Source organism: Symphalangus syndactylus, chromosome 19 (genome assembly GCF_028878055.3).
Source record: "Symphalangus syndactylus isolate Jambi chromosome 19, NHGRI_mSymSyn1-v2.1_pri, whole genome shotgun sequence".
NCBI classification, from domain to species: Eukaryota; Metazoa; Chordata; class Mammalia; order Primates; family Hylobatidae; genus Symphalangus; species Symphalangus syndactylus.
The window spans coordinates 80,852,742-80,880,464 of NC_072434.2; the positions used below are offsets into that span (position 1 = coordinate 80,852,742).

The window sequence follows — 27,723 nt, forward strand, 5'->3', positions numbered from 1 at the left end:
CAACCTCCACCTCCCAGGTTCAAGCGATTCTCCTGCCTCAGCCTCCCAAGTAGCTGGGACTACAGGTGTGCACCACTATGCCAGGCTAATTTTTGTATTTTTAGTAGACATGGGGTTTCCCTATGTTGGACCAGGCTGATCTTGAACTCCTGACCTCAGGTGATCCGCCCGGCTTGGCCTCCCAAAGTGCTGGGATTACAGGCGTGAGCCACTGCATCTGGCCTATAGTTTCTTTTTATTAATCTCTTTCTTGATGCATTCTGAATCTGTTCCTCTTTATTTTGTCTCAACTAATAATTGGAAGTTAAGGCTTTCAGGCCGGGCACAGTGTCTCATGCCTGTAGTCCCAGTGCTTTGGGAGGCTGAGGTGGGAGGATCGCTTGAGGCCGGGAGCTTGAGGTTGTAGTGAGCTATGATTGTGCCCCTGAGTGTACTCCAGCCTGGGCTACAGAGCAAACGCTGTTTCTTTTTTCTTTCTTTCCTTTTTTTTTTTTTTTTTGAGACGGAGTCTCACTCTGTCTCCCAGGCTGGAGTGCAGTGGCACTGTGTCGGCTCACTGCAACCTCCGACTCCTGGGTTCAAGTGATTCTCCTGCCTCAGCCTCCCAGGTAGCTTGGATTACAGGCACCCACCACCAAACCCGGCTAATTTTTATATTTATTTTATTTTATTTTTTAGTAGAGACAGGGTTTTACCATGTTGGCCAGGCTGGTCTCGAACTCCTGACCTCAAGTGATCCACCAGCCTTGGCCTTCCAAAGTGCTGGGATTACAGGCATGAGCCACCGCACCCGGCTGATCCTATTTCTTAAAAAAAAAAAAAAAAAAAAAAAAAAAGAAGTAAGGTTTTCTTCAGCCTGAGTAAAATTACTTGCCTCTGTATAGAGACAGTTATCAAAGGACTCATTTATTGTTTTAAATTAAAGCAAACCCGTTCTATTTGTTTGTTTTTGTTCTTTTTACAGATCATATGGCAAAGGAACCAGTGGAAGACACAGACCCTAGCACTTTATCCTTTAACATGGTAGGTGACAAATTTTACACTAATGGTGATAATTATTGTTTTGCTTTTCTTCCTTTGTTATTTCTTTATGTTTTTATTACTCAGTATTTACATGTGCATCAGAAACCCCAAAGTAAGATTTTTCTAAGATAAACTGCTTTATCTTGGTATTCTATGTGATAACAATAAACTTTGGGTTTCTCCAGGCTAAAAATGGCATTAGATTCTGTTCTTCTTTTGCACGTGTTGGAGGTGATATTACATTATGTGAGGGCTTTGTCTACTTCCCTGTTTTTTTTATTTCATTTTTTATTTTTATTTTTTTTAGACGGAGTCTTGCTCTGTCACCCAGGCTGGAGTGTAGTGGCGCGATCTCAGCTCACTGCAATCTCTGCCTCCCAGGTTCAAGTGATTCTCCTGCCTCAGCCTCCCAAGTAGCTGGGACCACAATCATGTGCCGCCATGCCTGGCTAATTTTTGTATTTTTTTTTTTTTGGTAGAGTTGGGGTTTCATCATGTTGGCCAGGCTGGTCTCGAACTCCTGACCTCAGGTGATCCGCCACCCTCGGCCTCCCAAAGTGCTGGGATTACAGATGTGAGCCACCGTGCCTGGCCTACTTGCCAGATGGACACACGCTATTGGAACAGCGTTTAATTCTAGCAGCTGCCTTCTGAGCCTCATCCTCTCCCCACCCTCCCGTAAGCATTCTGAGGCTATTGCTTTAAGGTTATCCAAAGATTTCACACGTATTGGTTTTCTAAAATTCACTTTATGGTTTTATTATTATTATCATTTTAATTTCAGATTCCATGGGTACATACGCAGCTTTGTTACGTGGATACATAGCATAATGGTTAGGTTTGTACTTCTCATAAATCCATCACCCACATAGTGAACGCTGTACCTAATAGGTCATTTTTCAACCCTGAGCCCTCCTCCCAACCACCCCCCTTTTGGAATCCCCAGTGTCTGTTATTTCCATCTTTATGTCCAAATATACCCATTCTTTAGCTCCCACTTATAAGTGAGAACATGCAGTATTTGATTTTCTGTTTCTGAGTTGTTTCACTTGGGATGATGGCTTCCAGCTGCATCCATGTTGCTGCAAAGGACAGAATTTTGTTCTTTTTTATGGCTGCCATCATTATTTTTCAACCTCCCAAGATCCTCCCAACCATCTCTTGAGATGGTGGGGCAGATATCCCCATCCTACAGATGCAGAAAGGACAGTTAATGGAAGTGTGCAGCCACCTAGACCAGAGCCCTGTGCTCCTGCCCAGCACTGCCTCTTGCTGAGGGCCTAAGCAGTGCTCTCTGACAGGTGGCATGTGTGTTGGGCATATTGTGTAAGACACATTCCTTCTGTTCCAGATCCTCGGAGGATGGGATCTACCAACTCGTGAAAAGTTGTGGTTAACTAATTTAGTTACAGCGACACAAAATACACTTCATATAATTCAACTAAATGTCTTTAAATCTTAGGTGTCTTGAGGACCTGAGGTGTTTGTTTTCCTGTCCTTTAATTACCCCTGGCTTGGTAAATTGTGGACAGCGTAGGGGGTCAAGATTTGATACCCACTGGAAATTCCTATGAAAAATTCTCAGTCTCTTCACTCTGATCAAAATGGAATGAGAACAACCCCACGGCCATGGCTTATATATCTCTGGAGTAGCTTGTTACTAAAGCCTTTGGTTTCTACAAAGTGTTATTCAGTTTGCCTTCTTTCCTTTCCCGCTGCCCTGACCTGTGACTCTCCAGGTCTCCCTGGTATACTGCTCACTTCCTGTTACCAGGTTTTCTTTCCCTCCCTTGGAGCCATGTCCTTATGCTCACCGTGGGGCTCGGCTACCTCTAATTACTATCTCTATGCTGGGGACAAAGTGATCTTTCCAAAGTGTCCCTCTTACTAGTTTCTTAGGGCTGTTGCAACAAAATACCACAGACTGGGCAGCTTTCACAATAGAAATGTATTTGCTCATGGTTCTGAAGGCTGGAAGCTTGAAATCAAGGTGTCCTCAGGGCCATTCTCCCTCTGAGACCCATAGCGAAGAATCTTTCCTTGTCTCTTCTAGCTTGTAGTGGTTGCCAGCCATCGTGGAAGCTCCTCAGCTTATAGAGGTATCACTCCATTCTCTCACTTCACTAGCACACGACCATCTTCTCCTGGGGTGTTTGTGTCTTGTCTCTTCTTCTCCTCCTTCTCCTTCTTCTTTCTTCTTCCTCTTCTTCTTCTTTTTTTTTGGGGGTGATGGGGTTTCACTCTTGTCGCCCAGGCTGGAGTGCAATGTACAATGATGTGATCTCAGCTCACTGCAACCTCTGCCTCCCGGGTTCAAGTGATTCTCCTGCCTCAGCCTCCCAAGTAGCTGGGATTACAGGCACCCGCCACCAGGCCTGGCTAATTTTTTTGTATTTTTAGTGGAGACGGGATTTCACCATGTTGGTCAGGCTGGTCTCACACTCCTGATCTCAGGTGATCCGCCTGCCTTGGCCTCCCAAAGTGCTGGGATTGTAGGCGTGAGCCACTGTGCCTGGCCCTCATTTCTTCTTTTAAAGATACCAATCATATTGGGTCAAGGGCCTACCCACCTCATAACTTAACTAATTACCTCTATAACTACCCTGTTTCCAAATAAAGTCATACTCTGAGGAACTGGGGGTTAGGACTTCAACACATCTGGTTTGGGAGACAGAATTCAACCCACAATATTCCCGCTGGGTACAGGATTTAGTATATACCTCTTGACATGGGAGATGAGGTCCTCCATGGCCTTACCTCAGCATCCACTGCTCACCTGATGACCCAGCCCTGTGTAGCTATGTGGTGCTTCTTAATATGCCATACCTTCTCACCCTCCCAGGGTAGCAATAATGCTGTTCCCTCTGGCAAGGAAAATCTCCCTGCATCCTTACCTAATGAACTCCTGTGCCTCTTCCTATCTCGCTTCAAGAGTTCCCCTGATCTACGAAGCCTTACTTGCCTTGGGACCTTCAGGTGCTCCCCTCTCTGTAGCCCAGTCCCTATTGCCATCTCAGAGAATTGTCATTGCCTGCTTGTCTGACTTCTTGCAACACTGTGTTGACCATCTTCCCTCATGCAAAGTCGGTGTAGGGCAGGTAGCAAGTTTCCCGAGAACCTAGAAGGGCATCCCACCTAAATCCCTTTGCTTATCTTTCTTGGTCTTTCTTGGAAACTGGGTCCATCATTTCTCATCTAATCCCACCTTCCTCTGTCCACCTCCAACAAACTTTCTGTTTCAGTTCTATACCCCCAGCTCTTCCAGCCACCTGATCCCTGCTCCTGCCATGCCTGCCACCTGCAACTACTTTGCTGCTTCTTCTCAGTTCATCCAGTTCTCGGCCATTCTCTAGGCCTAGCTCCTGCATCAGTCTTTCTAGGAGCCCTGCACTTGCTCCCGCTTGTATGTTCTTCCATGCAGACTTTCAGTGGATATTTACTTAAAACTATGTTACAATCTGGGAATGCACAGATTATAGTTCCATCTCTGGAAAAACTCAGTCTATCTGAGGAAATAGACAAGTACTGTTTGTTTTTTTTTGTTTTTTTTTGAGACCAACTCTTGCTCTGTTGCCCAGGCTGGAGTACGATGGCATGATCTCAGCTCACTGCAACCTCCGCCTCCTGGCGCAATTCTCGTGCCTCAGCCTCCTGAGCAGCTGGGATTACAGGCATGAGCCACCATGCCCAGCTAATTTTTGTATTTTTAGTAGAGATGGGAATTTCACCATGGGGTTTCACCATGCTGGCCAGGCTGGTCTCGAACTTCTGATCTCAGGTGATCCGCCTGCCTCGGCCTCCCAATGTGCTGGGATTACAGGCGTGAGCCACCACGCCCAGCCTCTTTTTAAAACAGAGTGATAAATGTTCTAGTACAGGTTTGTGTTCCACGGTCTTGGAAGGATAATGATGAGAACTAATTTGATCTGGGGTAGAATGGTTGGACTATTCTGTGTGATTAATTTTTATTTACTAATTTATTTTTGTTGGGAGAGGTTGGAGGCTTCTAGAAGTTCCGAAACTTTACTGCCCAGCTCCAAAGAAACTCCAAGGAAAGGCATTTAAAACAAAACCCTCAATTCTCCATTTCTTTCTTTCTCTCCTCTCTCGGAGGAAGACATGGGTGGAGACCTATAGGAAATTGTTGAGGTGTAATTTTGTTCAGGCTGAAGGATAGGGCTGAGTGGAGTTGGGAACCGAGCAGGGGTTAGGGGACAGGGTTGGGAAATTAGGCTCCTTTTCATTCCTCTCATGGACGTTTTCAGAAATGGCTACATTGTTTAGTCTGAAATAAATTTCTGAAACTTTAGATATCGGCATGTAAATATGAATAGATGAAAAGAAATATATGTGATTGTGAGAACATTTGCTATTTTGAATTCCTGTAACAGTATTATTCTCAACCGATGCACTGAGGAACTGTGCTGAATTTTGCATAATTACGGATTTTTAGATCTCTGTGCAATCAGTAGGGAAGGGATATTTTGAATCATCCTGTCTCAGTCAGCCCAGGCCAGAGCTCTGCAATAGTGAGTACTGCCCAGAACACATGTTTATTGACCCCAATGACTGTTGCAGAAACGGTGAGAAGAAATGCATCTGTCCTCATAATTCATGACAACAAATGCTCCTCAATTGTAAACTGCAGGAGGCTAGCACTGCAGAAAAGAGAGGAAATGTAGTTTTGTGGTCCAAGCTGTGGAAATTTGGAAGGCTTATTCTGTTTCATGTTCCAGCATTAACCTCTTGTCAACCTTGATTTCATTCCCGTCGACTGAGAATAAACACAATCAACGGGTGAGGCCAGTTGATAAGTTTGAGGCTAAACATTTTCAAGTTTTTAATTGAAGTCATAACTTTCCCAAGACAAAGCTTTCTTTTCACTTTGATCTTACATGGCATTTAAAAATAACTCTCCTCTTTTATTGGTTCCTACAGTCAGACAAATATCCCATTCAAGATACGGAACTCCCTAAAGGTATGTACAGTTAAAATAACTACTTGAACGTGTGATTATTTTAATATTGTGAACAAAGCACTAGTCGACGTAATTTTTCATTATTTAAAATTGTAAAGCAGAAACATGCCCATAGATTAGCTCGTGACTTGTGACATAATTGTCTCAGAAATTAATTTTTTTCTTTTTTTAAATCGTATCTTTTAACCTTGCAATAGAAATGAATTTTCTTATTAAAAACTGTAAATTATTCCATAACAAATTATGCATTAAACTCCTGTGGTGTTTTTAACAGGCATAAAATGAAGACAGCTGGGACTTTGGGTTGCAAAGGGAGAGAAATCTAACACTAATTTGTTTAAAAAGCGGGAACTGGCCAGGTGTGGTGGCTCACACCTGTAATCCCTACACTTTGGGAGGCTGAGGCGGGTGGATCACCTGAGGTCAGGAGTTTGAGACCAGCCTGGCCAACATGGTGAAACCCCGTCTTTATTAAAAATACAAAAATTAGCTGGGCGTGGTGCAGGCACCTGTTAATCCCAGCTACTAAGGAGGCTGAGGCAGGAGAATCGCTTGAACCTGGGAGGCAGAGGTTGCAGTGAGCCAAGATCACACCACTGCACTCCAGCCTGGGCAACAAACTCCGTCTCAAAAAAAAAAAAAAAAAAAAAAAAGTGGGAACTCGCTGACTTTGGGGTCTTTGGGCCCTGCTGGATCCAAGCATCTAAATGAGGCTGTCAGGCTGAGTCTCTCCGTCTCATGGCTCTGTCTTCTTCCATGTTGGCTCCATTCTTGGGCAGGATTTCCCCCGTGGAGGGAAAGATGATTACTAGTGCCTCCTGCTTTAGATGGTGTTCTCAAGGTAGTGGAGGAAGAGGGAGCCTTTCCACCAGCATGGATAGCACAATTTTAGAGATGATTGTGATTGTGGCAGTTCAGGTCATGTGGCCATCCTTAAATCAACTATTGTCATCAGGAGGATGGAGGACATTGGCCAGGTCTGAGCCTTGAGATCGGGTCGGGGAGGAGGGTCATGGAGTGGATTTTGCCCAAACCACTGTTCTGTGGCTAGACAAAGGGGTGAGGGATGCTTGTTAGGCCCAAAAGCAAACTAGAAAAGCTATCTTTGATAACCCATACACTTATGCTTTAGGCATGGTGCAGACTATGGGGGTGGCTAGACCCTAGCCTTCCATAACCTCTCCTGCTGGGTGGTCAGCAGGGCTATGTTCCTTTTTTTGGATTATTTTTTGAGACAGAGTTTCACTCTTGTTGCCCAAGCTGGAGTGCAATGGCACAATCTTGGCTCACTGCAACCTCTGCCTCCCAGGTTCAAGTGATTCTCCTCCCTCAGCTTGCCAAGTAGCTGGGATTACAGGTGCCCGCCACCACACCCGGCTAATTTTGTATTTTTAGCAGAGGCAGGGTTTCACCATATTGGTCAGGCTGGTCTTGAACTCCTGATCTCAGATGATCCACCTGCCTTGGCCTCCCAAAGAGCTGGGATTACAGGTGTGAGCCACCCACCGCACCTGGGCCCTGTGTTCCTTTATGGAGGACAAGCTGCTGGTTGTCACAGTGGTGCCTCTACCTTGTAGTCTGCTGACAACCCAGAGATGAGGGGTGGGATGGGGTGGGGTTGGGGACAATCAGATCTGACTAGTTTCAGAGATGGCAGGGGCACCTGGCATCCTGGTCACCATGGAGGTGTAGGCCTGCCCAGCACGCACTAATGTGTGTCTCCCCAACAGTTCTCATGGTAGTGGATAATCGTAGCAAGATCCCTAGGGCCAACCTGTCCAGAGTTTGGCCAAAGCTCTCCTCCTCTTCTCCCCCTACTATCCCAGACCCTTCTCCCTGCTCCCTGAAATGACACCATTAGAGTGCCCTTTCTTTTCTGTCCAAAAAGGCTGTGAGTGGCCTCTGCAAGTGGCTTCAGGTCTCAGGGTCTCTGTTTCCTCCTCAGCACAGCGGGGAGGACAAGGTTACTGTCCACCTCCCAGGGTGCTGGTGAGAATTCAATGAAATAAATCGAGAATGGTGCCTGCCACTTGTGAACACCAGACAGGGGTGTAGGGAAATCCAGCCAAAGAAGTGTGAAAAATCAAGCTTAAAATCAAGCGTTCAGTCAGAATGACAAAGTGAAACTGTCTTAGAAAAAGACGGAGATGTAGTGGCCCTAGCATTGAATGTCGTGGTGCCATCGGGCTCAATATCTTTTTTGTCACTCTTAAGTGTGATTTCCTGTTTTGAAAGAAAAAGATTGTTGCTTAGCAACCTGATACTACAGTAATTGTATCATCAGATTTCTCCTAGAATTTGAGTTCTACAAAATCTTAATGAATTTATAAGTAATGTGAATGTGAAAACCATACCCTAGGTCTTTCCTTTGTCCTTATTCATGTTGAATAGTATTTTTTTCTTAGATCAAGGAACAGATTGGAGTGAACATTATTATTAAGTGCATAATTTCTTATCTCCAAATAAATACGTCATTTTATATGTAAATGAACCATGTCTAGAAGTTTAAAAACTTACTCCTACATTTGCGCTCAACAATATAACAATTTGATATCTGCTAGCATTTTTCTTTGATGTCACTGGTGGGACCAATACTATCATTAGACATTGTGGTAATTTTCTCATTAAAGTTGTTTATGGCTGGGTGCCATGGCTCACACTTGACTCCAGGAGTTCAAGACCAGCCTGGGCAACATGGTGAAACCTTGTCTCTACAAAAATATATAAAAAATTAGCTGGGCGTGGTGACATGTGCCTGTAATCCCAGCTACCAGGGAAGCTGGGGTGGGAGGATCACCTGAGCCTGGGAGGTTGAGGCTGCAGTGAGGCACGAACCTCCTGGGCTGCACCCCAGCCTGGGTAACAGAATGAGACCTTGTCTCAAAAATAAATAAATAAATAAGTTGTTTTTAGGGAAAGAAAAATCCATGTGAATTAAAGAAGAGACTGATTTATAGACTTAAAAGCAATTGTAATTTAATTCTATAAAGGAAAGACTAGGACGCCAACATTTAAGTGAGTTTTAAGGAGGCCAGCTTTATTTACTAGAAGCATCATTTGTAATTAGTGTTAACAGTTTCACAAAATCTCTTTCATACTGCTAGCATATTTCTACTTTATTCACAGAGAGTATAAACCTTTAACAGTGGCCAGAATAGATTGGTTTTGAATAATGTGGTTTTAATAATCAGCTGTGGAAATCTAGTGTAATTTCATTTGTCAACATCTGTTTTTGAGGTGAAATGTGTTAATATAAATTTTATCTGTTTTCTCATTGGGCATAAATGCAGAACTTCCACCTCAAGCAGCCACCGCCTGATTTTACAGTTTTTGGTGGTTCATTTTGTTTGGGGCTCTTTTCTGATGGCTGTTCTGTGAGTCTATGGGTACTAAGAACTGGTGAGATTGAGATTTATTTTTCATCACGTGATTCCCAGTATCTCATAGAAGCTGCTGCTTAATTGTTCTGAAGGGAATGTGACTGTTCACGTTTTCGAGAGAAAAATGTATTTGGAAAAGGAATTTTGATTTTTGAGCCACTATTCATAATGGGAGAAAATTACACTTAAATACACGAATCTAACAAGATTTTATCATCTTCATTTTCTCTTGTGTCCCTGCTCTTTTCTTTGATCATTCAAAAAAATGTTATAGTGTATTTAGAAGTTAAAGAGAAGTAAGGTAGACTTCTTTTTTTCTTTTCTTTTTTTTTTTTTTTGAGATGGATTCTCGCTCTGTCGCCCAGGCTGGAGTGCAGTGGTGCGATCTCGGCTCACTGCAAGCTTCACCTCCCAAGTTCACGCAATTCTCCTGCCTCAGCTTCCCTTGTACATGGGACTACAGGTGCCCGCCACCACGCCCAGCTAATTTTTTGTATTTTTAGTAGAGACGGGGTTTCACTGTGTTAGCCAGGATGGTCTCGATCTCCTGACCTCGTGATCTGCCTGCCTCGGCCTCCTAAAGTGCTGGGATTACAGGCGTGAGCCACCGCGCCTGGCCGAAGTGAGGTAGACTAATGCTACCTTAAGAAGTTTGAGGAACTTGAACTTAAACATAGATGCTGTTTGGGGGTGCCTTTTAGAACAATGTGTTAATTAAATGTAGAAGTAGTTCAGTTTGAACACGTGAAGAGAAAACAAACAAGTACTAGGAAATCACTAAATAATTCAAAAGTAGAAAGGTCTGTCCTAAAACTAGGAAGCCAATATGTTGTATTTGATATGATTTCCTACCTCATGGATTGATAATGATGCTATGTGAAGAGTTGTCCCTGTTCTCACGGGAAACTCCTCATCCTCCCACCTGTATGGTTTGCTGTGTGTTCTCATCCTGCTTGTTCAATAAATACACTCCCCGCCCCCGCCCCCTGAGCCTTGACAGAGACCCTCTTGGGAATCTTCTGTTACAGTAAACCAAAAATCCACATGCCCTCTTGGGAGTCTTCTGTTACAGTAAACCAAAAATCCACCTGCCCTCTTGGGAGTCTTCTGTTACAGTAAACCAAAAATCAACCTGCCCTCCCCTCCCAGTTATGGCAAGAATACAATGGTAACAACTCTCCAAAACATTTTTTAATCCTTTGTGTGTAAGAGGATGGAGGGGAGGGAGAGGACTATGACCCTGGGAGCATTTGGAAAACCACCTGAGAAAAGTCACTATTAAATTCAAGTTGTTTGCCTGTGTCTCAGGAGGCCGAGACAGGAGGACCACTTGAGACTAGGAGTTTGAGACCAGCCTGAGCAACATAGTGAGACTCTTATCTCTACAAAAAAAAAAAAATTAATGAGCTGAGTGTAGTGGTGCACACCTGTAGTCCCAGCTATATGGGAGGCTGAGGCTGGAGGATCGTTTGAGCCTGGGAGTTCAAGGCTGCAGTGAGCTATAGCTATAATTGCACCACTGCATTACAGCTCGGGCAACAGTGAGCCCCCATCTCAACAAAAACAAAACTAAAACAAAACAAAAAACTCAACTTCTCGTATTGGGAAAAAAGCACTTTAAAGAAATCTGGGTTAATAATTTTGACATTGTGGGGATGACTGTGATTGAAGTCACACGCCTATTACGTTGGGCTGCGACGAATGACACTTCAGTGTGCATCAGAATGTGGGGTTGCTTGTCAACAACGCAGACTTCTGGGGCCCTGGAGATTCCAACTAAGGAGGTCTGGGGGAGAGCTCAGCACTCTGATTGACAGGCAGGAGAGCTGAGAGCGACACAAGCCTGGGTCAGCAACCGCTCTAGCTGTAAAAAGATAACATACACAGCCTCAGGCAAAGACCACACTTTCAGCTTCAGTTTCCCAGATAATACTATTATGGAAAGAAAGTCTTTTATTCCAGTCGGAATTGTGTGTGAGACAACGAATATACATGGTCCCTTATTTGAACCAATCTAGCAGCTCAGCGCATAATAGGTGAATGAATGCTAATGCATGTACGGTGACTCACGCCTGTAATCCCAGCACTTTGGGAGGCCAAGGCGGGTGGATTACTTGAGGCCAGGAGTTCCAGACCAGCCTGGTCAACATGGTGATATCCCATCTCTACTAAAAATACAAAAATAAAATTAGTCAGGTGTGGTGGTGGCACACACCTGTAATCCCAGATACTGGAGTGGCTGAGGCACGAGAATCACTTGAACCTGGGAGGCAGAAATTGCAGAGAGCCGAGATCATGCCACTGCACTCCAGCCTGGACAACAAAGTGAGACTCTGTTTCAAAATAAATAAATACATAAAATAAAAAAGACTGCTAATGAAGGTAAAAATCAAATGGCTTAATCAGTCAATCCCTCACTTCATCCTGACTTTTCAACCCTGAGTTAAATGGTTCTGTATTTAAGGCTAAATAACTTTAAACATTTACATGGTGCTAAATTTTCTGTTATAATATATTTCTGCCAACTTTAAAGTTTAGAGTATGGCCTTGAATTCTGTGACTAAAATTAGAATCTGATGGAACAAAATCAGTTTTTAAGCTATTTTGTACCATCTTCACCACAGGTAGGAAAACTGTGAAGTTAACACAACTTTGGAATGGAAGTTGCTTCCTAGCAATTCATATGGAAACTTGTTAAATGTTTAACATGAATTTCAAGTTCCTTTGCTTTTCACTGGCTACCTGAACTTGAACAAGAGAACCAAAATGGTTTAGGTTTGACCTTTAGGAGGGTGAGCTGTTGGGACAAGTATAATCCCACTCTCTACTGTCTGAAAGCCTTAGTAAAATGACAGACGAATGAACACAGTGGAATTTGATATCATGTTGTTAATCAGGGGAGAATTTTTTTTTTGAGATGGAGTCTTGCTCTGTCACCTAGGCTGGAGTGCAGTGGCACGGTCTCGGCTCACTGCAACCTCCGCCTCCTGAGTTCAAGCAATTCTCCTGCCTCAGCCTCCCGAGTAGTTGAGATTACAGGTGCCCGCCACCACACCAAGCTAATTTTTGTATTTTTAGTAGAGACGTGGTTTCACCATGTTGGCCAGGCTGGTCTCGAACTCCTGACCTCAGGTGATCCACCTGCCTCGGCCTCCCAAAGTGCTGGGATTACAGGCATGAGCCACCATGCCCCACCAGGGAAGAATGTGTTTTGATTGTCTTCTCTTCACCCCGTTGGTGGGGGAGGGATTCCATCTTAGGGTTACAGGGATGGCCAAACACACGACACTCAACACTGAACAGATGAGATCGACAGGAATTTATGAGTCATGTATACTCAGTCCGGGAGAGGAGGACACTGCGTGTCATGCACGGCCACATGGGGGTTACACTTAGGAGCAGAGCAAACAACCAGGGACTGTCAGACAGGCTTTATGGTATTAAGCAAATGGGGTGCCTCCTGGTTGTCAGGGAGGATGTGATTGGCTTGTTTGAGGAAGTCCATGGAGTCGGGGGAAATGAAGCCCATTACAAAAAGAGAACAAGGACTGTGCCTGGTCCCCTTGGTAAGGGGCATTGATTGGCTAGGGGACTTTGGCCATGGGAGCAGAGTGGGAAGGAGACTTGTGGTTAGGCCATTCAAGATCTTCCCAGTTCTTTTTTTTTTTGAGACGGAGTCTCACTCTGTCGCCCAGGCTGGAGTGCAGTGGCTCGATCTCGGCTCACTGCAATCTCCGCCTCCCGGGTTCAAGTGATTCTTCTGCCTCAGCCTCCTGTGTAGCCGGGATTACAGGTGCCCGCCACCACACCCAGCTAAGTTTTGTATTTTTAGTAAAGATGGGGTTTCACCATGTTAGCCAGGCTGGTCTCTAACTCCTGACCTCAGGTGATCCACCCGCCTTGGCTTCCCAAAGTGCTGGGATTACAGATGTGAGCCCTTCCCAGTTCTACCAATGTCAAAGTAGCACATAAATTGAGTCTCAATGTTAGGTCTTATACAACAGTTCACCCCTAGATGCCATGGCATAAATTTAAACCTTGATGATGGCTGAGACTTCTAGGGAATAGAAGTGCCCCACTAAGAAGCAAGGAAGGCACTTGACCAGGAGGGAGAGGGCCGCATGGTGAGATGGTCATCAAAAACATGAACTTCAGAGGTGTCCCCTTGATGGCCAGTAAAGGCAGTTGAGGAACCCGTGTGGCATTGGTGTAGGGATTACATGTCCCCAGAGGTTGTGGATTTAGATTCATTAAGGCCTGTGGCAATAGTGACACCCAGTAACTTAGATAGGAGTTTCTTGAAGATTTCATTATGCCTCTCAATCGAACCTGCTGCCTGATATGAGAGGGGAGGTGGAAGTTTCATTGAATGGCTTAAGAGCCCAGCATTATCTGTTCTCAGAAGAAAAATGAGTGTCTTGCTCACTGTCAGTAATATGTGGGACTCCAAAGGGGACCAAAATGTTCTGCTGAAGTCCTGTGTCCTTACTGTACGTAGAGACATCTGTTTCTTCATTTATAGTTTGGGTGTATTTGAGGCAAGAGATACTGAGAGTTCTTTACCACAAAGGGTGCAACTCTTAGGCAATGGTCCAAGAATTTATAAAAACTGTGCAAATGGGGCGATTTGTTGGGCAGGACATCCAGCAATAAGATGACTGCCTGAAGTTTGGCCAGTTTTGCTAATCTTGGGTCCTTCCTTTATCCGGGATATCCTGGTTAAGGGATGGAAAGTAGCAACTGTCCACTGAGCTTCATCGTGTATGATGGGAGTGATGTCATCTGTAAAGTCTACAAATTCCCATTCCTCTTCACTCAGTTGCTTTGAAGGGGCTCCCTAGATAACCTAGGAGTCTGCAAGAGGGGTGCCTTTTTCCAGCACCATGGTCTCTGGTGAGGGAGGCCTTGGTAACCATGCGGAGCTTGCAGGATTTTGCTTCCATGACCTAAGGCATAATGGACAGCGCAGTATGGAGGGTCACAGCTAGCGTTTAATGACAGCCTCTATTTCCAAGAGAGCCTAGTATGCAGCTAGCAGTTGCTGCTCTAATAGTGTGTAGAACAGGGCCTAGGAGGGCAGTTTCTTGTATCAAAAGCCTATGGACAACTTTCAGCTATCATGGGTGGTCCAGAGACTTCAGGAGGAATGAGAGGAGGTTGCTGAAGCCCCTACAGTGCAGAAATCTCTGGGGGTCCTAATGGGACTGCCTGTTGTCGACTTTTGTTGGAGGGGCCCAAATTTACATTGAGCTGACTTGCAAGTACTGGCATCCATGAGATTAAATTTGTAAATGAGAAATATGTTGCCACCAGAACCCAAAGAAGAACTAAAAAAAATACTAGACTTGTATTCACATTGTGGGTGCAGAGAGGGTCAATAGCTATTTATTGACAGTGTCTGGGAGGGAGCAGCCCTTAGTTTACCAAGTAATTTTTAGGAATTTCACCAAGGTGGCAGGGCCTTGCACTATGTGTGGGGCAGTGGCCCATCTCTTTCCGTGAACATTGTTGTGAGTACTGTATTGTGTGGCCTGCATGAGAATGTCAAGTGAGAATGTCCTCAGAGGAGGATCTCATCCATGTAATGTCATCACACTCATGAGGCTGAGAAAGTAGGATGCAGTTAGATCTTGCCTGCAAAGCCTGTGTGTGATGACCAGGCTGTTGAAATGCCACATGGGTGCCTTGTAAAGATGTATTGTGTCCCTTTGCAGATGAAGGCAAACTTTGATTGAGAGACTATTGAGATAGTCACTGAACAGAACATATTAGGCAAATCTGTAATAGCAAAATATTTTCTAGTCACTAATTGGATGGAGTCAGTGTTTTCCAATTATATTAGGCATGGGGTATGGAAGCCTTAGGGATGGGACCACAGCAATAAAAGTGTAGTAATCTGGCTAGATGTGGTAGCTCACACCTGTAATCCCAGCACTTTGGGAGGCCGAGGTGGGCAGATCACTTGAGGTCAGGAGCTCAAGAGCAGCTGGACAACATGGTGAAACCCTGTCTCTACTAAAAATACAAAAATTAGCCGGGTGTGGTGGTGTGCACCTGTAATCCTAGCTTCTTGGGAGTCTGGGGTAGGAGAATCACTCGAACCTGGGAAATGGAGGTTACAGTGAGCTGAGATCGCGCCACTGCACTCCAGCCTGGGTGACAGAGCAAGACTTCGTCTCAAAAAATAAATAAAATAAAATTGTAGTAATCCACTGTGAAGCATCTTTTTTTTTTTTTGGGGGGGGGGCAGGACGTTACTCTGTCACTCAGGGCTGGGGTGCGGTGGTGTGATCATGGGTCACTGCAGCCTTGACCTCTGGGAGCCAAGTGATCCTCCCACCTCAGCCTCCCAAGTAGCTGGGATGATAGGCATGTGACACCATGCCCAGCTAATTTTTAAATTTTTTGTAGAGATAGGGTCTTACTGTGTTACCTGGGCTGATCTTGAACTCTGGGCCCTCAAGCAACCCTCCCATCTTGGCCTCCCAAAGTGCTGAGATTACAGGTGTGAGCCACCACACCCGACCTGTCTTCTCCTTTGTGTCCAGGTTTCTTTATATCTTTCTTTCATTCCCTTTTTATGGTCACTGGATATACTTTTGGCAGGGGCAGTCTTCTCTACTCTGCTCATATTGATAAATTTCTTCCCCCGGACAACCTCAAATCAGTATCATCAGGGGTGGGGCCTTCCCTGTGGCAGTGGTTGCTCTCATATAGTTTAAAAACGGTGGGCTTATGTCAGGGTGAATTAACCCTTTTACGGTGCCCCAGGAGTTTTCCCTACAACTCTGAGGATCAGGATCTTTGTTGCAACAGGGGCATAAGCTGCAGTGGGGTCCAGCCCAATGGAAGAGTGCTGGCCTGTAACCCAGAGATGGAGGGACTCTGCTACAACTTTGTCTTTTCTGCTATGAGGGTTTTCTTTAATTAATTAACTAATTTGTTTATGGATTTTTTTCCTGTCTTGTACAAATGCCCTCAGAATATTTTGGATTTCTAGCCACATAAAGCTGTGGCTTTCAGTTTTTGTCTCCATATGATCATCTGTGACAGGGACCTTCTGGGAGGTTACGAGCAAAGTGTTGGGAGCCAGGTGGCCCCCATCGCAGGCAGCCACCTCTTCCTGCAGGGAGTGCCAGTCAGTCTCCCTGGGGATGGGGTCCTCATCCAGTCAGGTGGTTTTGTCTGTGGCCCAGGTGGGGACATTAAACCCACTATGGCAAGATGAGCTCTTTGGCGTGTTGGAAGCAGCCTCGCTAAGCACAGCTGGGTGCGCTCGCCAGGGGCTCTGCGCCAAGAGAGCAGTTGAGTACCAAATGCTTTTTCCCCTTTTCTTTCTTCATTAGCACCTGGGCCACAGACCGCCATGGATGCCCCTGGGGGTCAGGAGAACACATTGGCAGCAGCAAGGGAAGCAGCAGCTGAGGGGACGGGCAGGGTCACTGCCCTTGCCTTAACAGCAACCAGGGCACCAGGGAAACTCCCCTGGGGAACTCCCTGGTCTCTCTCCTTCCTTTCTGCAAACCTCTGTCTGCAAAGGACCACCCCCATGGCTGACCTGGGGATGCACATTCACAAACAGTGTCTGTACAGCTGCCCCAAGTGGCCAGTGATGGTCACCAAGCTAGTTGTATTGCTAAAAGAGTTTGCACCTGTCCCTCGATAAGCAGCAACCAGTTAGGGGGATGTGCTACCACCGTCTTTACAGATGGGAGCCTCAAGAGTCCACCTGCCAAACACAGGCCCAACTTGACAGCTCTGGGGTCCAGTCAGTTCACAACAGTTTTCATCTTGGGATGAGATAGCAAACAATCAACAAAGACAACACAGCATTGCACAGGCCAGAGTGCAAATCTTCCGGTAATTGTCAATTCTATCCCAGGCAGCCTGCATGGTATTAGTGAAGTTGGTTAGCCGAGAGCAGTTAATGAAATCTGACCAAATGTCCTTGATTGTGGTCGGGTCATCCTGTTCATTATGCCAGTTGTTTCTTTCTGTTTTTTTTTTTTTCTTGTCTTTTTTTTTTGGAGTCAGGGTCTCACTCTGTCCCCCAGGCTAGAGTGCAGTGGCATGATCAGAGCTCACTGCAGCCTTGAACTCCTGGGCTCAAGCAATCCTCCTCTCTCAGCCTCCCCAGTAGCTGGGACTACAGGCACACACCACCATGCCTGACTAATTTTTAATTTTTTTGAGACTGGGTCTCACTGTGTTGCCCAGGCTGCTCTCAAACTCCTGCCTCAAGTGATCCTCCTGCCTCAGCCTCCTGAGTAGCTGTCATTACAGACATGAGCCACCACTCCTCGCTATCATGCCAGTGGTTTTGATCACCTTCTCCTCACCCCTGCTCTAGGATTATGCGGATGGAAAAACACACACACCCAACACTGGAGAGACAAGATCAGCAGCAGTTTATGAGTCACATATGCTCACAGCCCAGGGGAGCAGGACACTGCCCATCACGCAGAGCCATGCAGGGGCACACAGATATTGTACTTGAGAGCAGAGCGAAAAACCATGGGCTGTGTGAGGCAAGCACTGTGGCATCAAAAGGGTGGGCTGCCTTCTGGTTCCCATGTGAGTTCATGATCAGCCTGTTTGAATAACTCCACATGTTGGCAGGAAACTGAAACCCACTACCCAAAGATAAGCAGGGGGCAGTCACAGTGGCTCACGCTAGTAATCCCAACACTTTGGGAGGCCAAGGGAGGAGAATCACTTGAGGCCAGGAGTTCAAAACCAGCATGGACAACACAGTGAGGCCCTATATCTTACTTAGCTTGGTGTGGTGGCACATGCCTATCTTCCCAGATACTTGGGAGGCTGAGGCGGGAGGATCATATGAGCCCAGGAGTTCCAATTACTGTGAGCTGCACTCCAGCCTGGATGACAGAGTGAGACCCTCTGTCTATTATTTTTATTTTTTTGAGATGAAATTTTGCTCTTGTTGTCCAGGCTGGAGTGCAATGGCATGATCTCAGCTCACTGCAAACTTTGTCTCCTGGGTTCAAGTGATTCTTCTGCCTCAGCCTCCCAAGTAGCTAGGATTACAGGCGTGCGCTACCACTCCTGGCTAATTTTGTATTTTTAGTAGAGACAGGGTTTCTCCATGTTGGTCAGGCTGGTCTCAAGCTCCCGACCTCAGGTGATCCGCTCGCCTCTCTTATTTAAAAAATAAAAATAAAAAATAAGCAGGAATTGCACCTAATCTCTTGATAAGGATCATTGTTTAGCTGGGGGATCTTATCCTTAAGAGCAGAGTTTGGAGAGGAATTTGTAGTCCAGCCCTTCAGATTTTACCAGATGCCAAGGCAGCACGTGACACTGAACCTTAATTTTAGGTCTTACACCACAGAGTGTGTGCTTTTTAAAATCACGCTTTGTTTCTTTCTTTCTTTCTTTTTTTCCTAGCTGAAGAAAGTGATACAATTACTTTGAACTGCCCACGAAATTCAGATATGAAAAATCAGGTAAGAATAATTTCAACTATATTTCACTCTTAGGTACATGATAATCCACCTAAAATTTTTTGAGAGTTACAGAGCTTTACAAATAAAAAATGAAAAACAGGATTTCTAGATCATAAACAGGGTTTGCAAATGGTCCCTAAGCATCCCAGTAAGGTAGCATATCTTTAGAACTTTTTTACTTCTAATAAATATTGTAGCTTTCATTCATTCTTTGAAATACTTTTCTACATGCCAACAACAGAAAATCAATGCTGGTGAGTTAGAAAGGAGAGTTGCTTTCTTTCTAATGCAGTTGGCACTCTGTGGATGGGCAAATTCTTTAAGACACAACAAAACTAGATACTCTAATAAAACACTTCTGTAATGCTTTATAAAACTTTAATTTTTTTTAGATATCAGATGTCAAACTTTAACATATTATTTCTATTATCTTTTTCCAAAAAGGAAATATGTTTATTGTGTTATGATTATAAAAGAATGTTCTTTTTTTTTAATTTTTAATCTTTTTTTTTTTTGAGACAGAGTCTCACTCTGTTGTCCAGGCTGGAGTGCAGTGGTGCGATCTCGGCTCACTGTAACCTCTGCCTCCTGGGTTCAAGAGATTCTTGTGCCTCAGCCTCCTGAGTAGCTGAGATCACAGGTGTGCACCATCATGCCCGGCTAATTTTTTTTTTGCTTTTTTTGAGACGGAGTCTCACTCTGTCGCCTAGGCTGGAGTGCAGTGGTATGATCTCGGCTCACCGCAAGCTCCACCTCCCAGGTTCACACCATTCTTCTGCCTGCGCCTCCCAAGTAGCTGGGACTACAGGCGCCCACCACCATGTCCGGCTAATTTTTTTTTTTTGTATTTTTAGTAGAGATGGGGTTTTGCCATGTTGGCCAGGCTAGTCTCGAACTCTTGGCCTCAAGTGATCTGTCCACCTAGGCCTCCCAGAATGCTGGTATTACAGGCGTGAGCCACTGCACCTGGCCATAATGTTCATTATTTTAAAGTTCAGATTGTGCAAAGAAGTACACACAAAAAGTTGAGAATTGCCTGTCATTCCACTGTTCCACCTTTTGATATACATCTTTCTGGGGACTTCCTTGGTCAGTTACTTCTTGTACTGTCCAAGCCACCACTGTTCTGTCTCCCAAAGCTCATTAGCAGAGTTGCTTAACTATATTTACAGCATTCAGTATCTCAAAGGCATGTCTTGCCTCAAATAGGCTGATTCAGTTCTGCTCCTTCTGTATATACCGTCAAGTTAATTTGTAACAAGTTTTGCCTAGTCTTGCTTTTAAAACATCAGTCTGTAATAAAGTCTTTAACAGTAACATTGTTGGGTAGTCAAATCACCTCTGTAATAAAGAGAAGTTACACAATAGTTGATAAAATAAGCAGTTTAAATTAAAACACATAACTCTCTTGAAAATGGTCAGTGGTGCTTTTAACTTTGTTTTGGGGAATTTTCAACCGTTAATTGTGAATATCAGACTTCACTCTTTACTCCTGATACTCAACATTTTCCTTGAAATTACAATCTAATAATGGGCTTCTGTGCTTATTGAATTTAAACTAGTTTAGTAAACTGAAAGTATAAATTTGTTCTTCTTATAATCCTAATTTTTAAACAAAGTTTTGCTCCTCAAATTTTTTTGGTTCCTTGAAGATAAAAGAATGCTAAGTTTCTCATGTAGTTTACTTTTAGGGATTTTCCAAAACCACTTAAGATTAGATACAGAATATATGTTAGCACACTGTGCAGCATTTTTCCTAATTTCTGTGTTATAATCTTGGCTATATCAAGTAAATATTATCTAAAAGGTGAAAATATATTTATCAACTAAAAAAATAGGGGAAAGACCTCTTTGAGATTTTTAAAGTTCTATTTTAAAAGAAAATGTCTTCGGCCGGGCGCGGTGGCTCATGCCTGTAATCCCAGCACTTTGGGAGGCCAAGGCGGGCGGATCACGAGGTCAGGAGATCGAGACCATCCTGGCTAACACGGTGAAACCCTGGCTCTACTAAAAAAATACAAAAAAAAACCAAAAAAACCAAAATGTCTTCTTGTCCTATAAAAAGCAGTACTATAAGCAGCTGGCTGCTTCCATTGACTATTTCTTTGTATAATCTATAGGATTTGTTTTAACTGCTAGATACTCAGAAGGATTCTTTGAAATGAACTTGGCAGTTAGAACAAAGAAAATTCACCAGGGAGAAACGTTTAAAAGAAGAAAACAACCCACACTCCATCCTATAGTTCAGACATTAAAAGCAAGCTGGAGGCCGAGCTCGGTGGCTCATGCCTATAATCCCAGCACTTTGGGGGGCCGAGGCAGGTGGATCACGAGGCCAGGAGTTTAAGACCAGCCTGGCCAAGATGGTGAAACCCCATCTCTACTAAAACTACAATAATTAGCAGGGTGCAGTGGCAGGTGCCTGTAATCCCAACTACTTGAGAGGCTGAGGCAGGAGAATTGCTTGAACCAGGAGGTGGAGGTTGCAGTGAGCCGAGATTGTGCCACTGCACTCCAGCCTAGGTGACAGAGACTCTTGTCTTAAAATAAATAAATAAAATAAAATAAAAGCAAGCTGGAAGTATGTTCTTTAGAATAATTATTATCTGCCTTTTTAGTGATTTTTAGAATTTAAAAACTAAAATCTCCTTCTACTAAGGATTAATTTTAGCTTCCTTTTTTGAATGATGCCAAGGAAAAACATCGTAGTGTCCTAGTGTCAAAAATTAAAGTCTAAGCCAGGCATGGTCGCGCATGCCTGTGGTTCCAGCTACTCAGGAGGCTGAGGTGGGAGGATCACTTGAGAACTGGAGTTTGAGGCTAGTCTGGCAACATAGCAAGACCTGTCTCTTAAACAAAACATTAAGGTCTGACATTTCGAGTACAATTTCAGAAAGAACCCTTTACTTTTAGTTATTTAAAATCAATACCCCATCTACTAGAACTATTCAACTTCTACAAGTTATTACAACTGGTATTTATTGAGAATATACTCTACGACCAATCTGAACTGGGTATTCTTGGACATAAAAAATACAGGAGGAGGAGGTGGAAGATAAGACCCCAGGCATACCTTCTAGACTTGTTGGAGAGGCAGTACACACACAGTTTGATTCTCGGATGTGCGTAAGGCTCAGATGTGTAAACAATTTCCATGATACTTTACGTTAAGGAAAACATTTCCTAGGACCTTTATCAATCAATAAAGTTTTAATTACTTTAACTACATGCACAAGCATGTGGCAAATGAAGGTAAAGCAAAAATTTGTTCCAGCTGGGTACGGAGGCTCACATCTGTAATCCCAGCACTTTGGGAGGCCAAAGTGGGCAGATCATTTGAGCCCAGGAGTTTGAGACCAGCCTGGGCAACATGGCAAAACCTCAACTCTACAGAAAAATACAAAAATTAACCACACCTGTGGTCCCAGCTACTCAGGAGGCTGAGGTGAGAGGATTGCTTAAACCTGGGAAGCAGAGTTTGCAGGTACGGGAATCGTGCCACTGCACTCCAGCCTGGGAGACAGAGCCAGACCCTGTCACCAAAAAAAAAAAAAAAAAATTGGTTCCAGTTTGTAGCCAAGAATCCATGCCAAGAGGAGTCTAAGGTAATAAAACAAAAATAAGAAAAATAATAAATATTAGGATACTAAGTTGGAGTTAGAAGTTATGAAAAGAATGACATTGTCTTCTATGTTGTTTATTTGGGTTACAAAACAAGTTTTTTTGGTTTTAGAAACTACAGACGGGCTCAGTGGCTCATGCCTGTAATCCCAGCACTTTGGGAGGCTGAGGTGGGCAGATCACCTGAGATCAGGAGTTCTAGACCAGCCTGGCCAACATGGTGAAACCCTGTCCCTACTAAAAATACAAAAATTAGCCAGGCATGGTGGTGGGTGCCTGTAATCCCAGCTATTCGGGAGGCTAAGGCAGGAGAATTGCTTGAACTCAGGAGGGGAAGGTTGCAGTGAGCCGAGATCATGGTTGGCTTGAGCCTGGGAGGCTGAGGCTGCAGTGAGCTGTCACTGTGCTATTGCACTCCAGCATGGGTGACAGAGCAAGACTCTGTCTCAAAAAAAAAAAAAAGAAACTACAATATCATTAAGTTATTGGCTCATTTACTTGCGACAGACGTATCCCACTAATGTAAGATGTTCATAATAAGAGAAACTGGGGGTAGGATATATATATAGGAATTCTTTACACTATCTTCTCAAATTTTCTGTAAATCTAAAATGATTCTAAAATAAAAGGGTTACTTTAAAAAGCATACTAAATAAAATTTAGATTCTAGATCAATGAAAGGCGCATCGCCCATTCCACCACTCGAATACAACTATTTTTGTCACTTCGTTGTATTCCTTTGTACATTTTTGTATGCATAATTATAAAGACTGCAAATAAGCCTGGGCGCGGTGGCTCATGCCTGTAATCCCAGCACTTTGGGAGGCCGAGGTGGGCGGACCACCTGAGGGTAGGAGTTTGAGATCAGCCTAGCCAACATGGGGAAACAGAGACCCTGTCTCTACTAAAAATACAAAAATTAACCAGGCGTGGTGGTGGGTGCCTGTTATCCCAGCTACTCTGGAGGCTGAAGCAGGATAATTGCTTGAACCCAGGAGGCGGAGGTTGTGGTAAGCCGATATCGTGCCACTGCACTCCAGCCTAGGCGACAGAGTGAGACTCCATCTCAAAAATCAAAAACAAACAAACAAACAAACAAACAAAAAAAAACCCTGCAAATAATTTGATATTGTTCTATATCCTGCTTTTGTTGTTTAATAATTCAGAAACATTTTATCCAGTTTGGTCCATGGTTTTGCCATCCTGTTGCTCCATGGTCATGATAATGTCACGGTCAATGGCAGCATGGTATGCCCATCTGACACAGAAATAGATTCTAGGATGCGAGTCTGAGGGCCGCAGCCAGAGCCCTCCCAGTAGATGGAATGGTATAGCCCAGGCTTGTCCAACCCGTGGCCTGCAGGCCATATGTGGCCCAGGACAGCTTTGAACGCAGCCCAACACAAATCTGTAAACTTTCTTAAAACATTATGAGGTTTTTTGCAATGAGTTTTTTTCTGAGATGGAATCTTGCTCTGTCTCCCAGGCTGGAGTGCGGTGGCGTGATCTCAGTTCACTGCAACCTCTGCCACTTGGGTTCAAGCCATTTTCCTGGCCCAGCCTCCCTAGTAGCTGGGATTACAGGTACGTGCCACCACACCCAGCTAAATTTTTTTGTATTTTTAGTAGAGATGGGGTTTTGCCATGTTGGCCAGGCTGACCTCGAACTCCTGACCTCAAGTGATCCGCCTGCCTCAGCCTCCCAAAGTGTTAGGATTGTTGGCATAAGCCACTGTGCCCGGCGTTTTTGCGATTTTTTTAAAGCTCTTCAGCTATCATTAGCATTAGTATATTTTACGTGTGGCCCAAGACAATTCTTCTTCTTCAAAGTGGCCCAGGGAAGCCCAAATATTGGACACCCTTGGTATAGACAGAGGATCTGAGGGGAGAGTCTGTGACAGAGTGAGCTTGGCCTGAGAGATTTTAGGTGATAAGGCTGGAAGGTAAGTTGAGACCAGGGCCCCAGAGCCTTGAATGCTGGAGAGGGGTGGGTGGTGGAAGGTATTGGGGATTTTCAGTGATTTTCTCATGACCTTATCTGGGATCCTAGGGGGACTTGAAAGAAGATGAGACTGGGTTTTAAGCCTGTGCCTGGGAGATGGATGCTATTGACAAGATCAATAGAGAATTCAGGAAGAAGACCATCAGGTGTGTGTGTGTTGTTAGGATTGAGTGTTCTTTGTTGGTTGGTTAAGAAAGAGGAGATAAAGGTGTGTGGAGTTTGGGGTATGTGAGATTTGTTGTACCAGTGAGACTGCTTGTGTAGATGACACAGCACTAGGTACGGTGCTTAGGATTCATGCATTGGGAGGTTATAGTTGAAGCCCTAGGCATGGATGAGACTGTCAAGGAAAATCGTCCTTATAGGAAAGCAGAGAGGTGAACCAAGATGAAACCTTGAGGAACACTTACTTTTGGAGGCCAGAGGAAGCAAGGAGCTCAGAGGTAACTAGAGGAATAGCCAGAGAAGAAAGCCATCTGTGGTCAAGGCAACGATTCTTTCCTTCATAGCACTGATCCTAGTTCATAGTCACATGTTTGCTGACTATTTCATTGTCTTCACCCATTGATTAGGCTATGCCCCTTGAGGGCAGGGACTCCTGTGTCTTTTTGCTCATAATTATATCTTCAATGCCTACTACATAGTAGGTCCCAATAACTATGTATTGAATAAAGAAAGGGAAAAGCCAGGGGAGGACATTGCGTCTCGTGTCGAGGAAGGAATGGTCACCACCCTCAGGAGGCACAGTGTGGTCAAGAGGGAGACCTACCAAGATGTCATTGGATTTACTTGTAAGAGTTAAGAAGTGAGTATGCATTGGATTTACTTGCAAGAGTTAAGAAGTGAGTATGAGAATGTTTATGCAGTTCTATCCAGAAATTCATTAAGGTAGCAAAGAAAAATATTAAAATGTTATTCGAAGGTATTGGCAAGTACAGAAAATGCTTCCTTTTTACTTTTCAGGATGAGAAACTTCAGGATTTCAGAAAGAAAAAGTAGCAGGAGTGGAGGATTAAAAGTAATAGAGGGAAGGCGGATAATACATGGGATGTTTTCCTATAGAAGGTAGAGGGGATTCATTTTCTTAGCAAATATTTATTGATAACATATGTTTGGTAGAAAACACACAGCACTAGATTTTCCTCAAGGAATCTGTAATCTGGCAAGGAAGTCAAGATACATGCACACATAATTTTGATAAATAAGAGTCATCAAAGGCATAGAGAGATGAATTTGCATTTTAAAAGTAAAAACCTCAGCCGGGCATGGTGACTCAGACCTGTAATCCCAGCACTTTGGGAGGCCGAGGCAGGAGAATTGCTTGAGACCAGGAGTTCAAGACCAGCCTGGGCAATAAAGTGAGACCCCATATATATAAAAAAAAAAAAAAAAATTTCTTTCTTTCTTTTTTTTTTTGAGATGGAGTCTCACTCTGTCGCCCAGGCTGGAGTGCAGGAGTGTGATCTCAGCTCACTGTAACTTCCACCTCCTGGGTTCAAGCGATTTACCTGACTCAGCCTCCCAAGTAGCTCAGACTACAGGTGTGTACCACTGCACCCGGCTAATTTTTGCATTTTTAGTAGAGACCACCATAGGTGTCACCACATCAGCCAGGCTGGTCTCAAACTCCTGGCCTCAGGTGATCCGCCCGCCTCAGCCTCCCAAAGTGCTGAGATTACAGGCATGAGCCACTGCACCCAGCCAAAACTTTCTTTTCAATTAGCCAGGTGTGGTGGTGCACACTTGTAGTCCCAGCTGCTTGGGAGGCTGAGGCAGGAGAATCACTTGAGCCTGGGAGGTTGAGGCTGCAGTGAGCTGTGATTGTCCTACTGCACTCCAGCATGGATGACAGAGCAAGATCCTGTCAAAAAAAAAAAAAAAAAAGTAAGAACCTTAACTCTTTTTCAGAGGCGGCACTCAAAGAAGGTTGGATGGGGAGATAGAAATATTCTTTTTAGATGCAAAGGCAAGAAGTTGAGTTAGTTGATGTGAAACTGGTGTTGTGCCTTGAATCATGGCATTTGGTTGGGACAGGAGGGAGGAAATGGAGCAGAGTTATTAGGGGGCTAAAGAGTTTGCTCTGTTCATACAGCAGGGAGGCAGAGACCTGTGTGAAATAGGCAATGGTATTACAGTATCTGATAAATGTGAAATAGATTGCGAGATGGTAGATGGTGAAACATCCATTCATCCCTCCGTCTTTCAACTATTTCAGTGCCAAGAATGTATTACCAGCACTCCCTTAGGGGCTGCGGATACAATGGTGAATACCTAGAGCTTACAGTGAAGTTTGGCATTGAAAATCTCCAACTGGGAAGGGTGAGTGGAAGTGTTTGTGGATGCTCCAATCACAGAAGCTCGGTAGGCAAGTGCACTAAGAAAATCCCCCTCTTAGAGAAGCTCAGCACATATCCCTAAAGGCAAAAGATAGAGAGGACACCTGATCGACAGGTAAGCTTAGTTGAACAGAGAAATACTTGTTTTTCCCACCCCTGGGGCATACCTGTTAAATGTCCCCTGCATCTCATGTTTCCTCTAAACACTATTTTGTGAAGGGTTGTTCAAATGGAAGTCTTGAATGCCAGGATGAAAGAGTGTGAACTTGATGTCCCACACCCTGGAAAGTTCCCGAAAGAGTCTGACGGTGGAATGATGGGGTAAAAAGGCAGAGTTCTAGAAAGGTCATTCTAGCAGGGGATGGTCTAGGGGTTAGATAGGAGGAAAGACTGAGGCCAGGAGAGCCTGAGGGCTATTGCAGTCACCCAGGGATGTAATCCCAAGGGCCTGGATTTGGGTTGTGGCAGGGAGAGGGAAGAGGGGAGACTGCAGTTCTAAAATGTTGGTGTTAGTGTATTAGGGCTGCCATAACAAAATGCCACAAATGAAGTGGCTTAAACTTACTGGCATCTCATAGCTCTGGAGGCTACAACAAGTCTGAACTCAAGGTGTCGGTGGCAGGGTTGTTTCTTTCTTTTTTTTTTTTTTGAGACTTGCTCTGTCACCCAGGCCAGAGTGCAATGGCATGATCTCAGCTCACTGCAACCTTTGCCTCCTGGGTTCAAGCGATTCTCCCACCTCAGCCTTCTGAGTAGCTGTAGCTGGGATCACAGGCACCCGCCATCATGCCTGGCTAATTTTTGTATTTTTGTAGAGACGGGGTTTCACCATGTTGTCTAGGCTGGTCTTGAACTCCTGACCTCAGGTGATCCGCCCACCTTGCGCCCTGCCCAGGATCGGTTCCTTCTGAGGGCT

The 27,723-nt window shown here is 44.4% G+C and overlaps 1 protein-coding gene across 5 annotated transcripts in view; it reads left to right on the plus strand.

The window, feature by feature from the left end:
* Positions 1-27,723, plus strand: part of EDARADD (EDAR associated via death domain) — a 134,938-nt gene that overhangs the window by 55,342 nt on the left and 51,873 nt on the right. For all 5 annotated transcript variants that reach the window (XM_055234440.2, XM_063613457.1, XM_063613458.1 and 2 more), the window contains 3 exons: positions 965-1,023; positions 5,962-6,001; positions 18,790-18,848. In XM_055234440.2, the coding sequence (XP_055090415.1) occupies positions 970-1,023; positions 5,962-6,001; positions 18,790-18,848 (153 nt within the window). In that variant the 5' untranslated portion in view covers positions 965-969. The remainder of the gene's footprint in view (positions 1-964; positions 1,024-5,961; positions 6,002-18,789; positions 18,849-27,723) is intronic.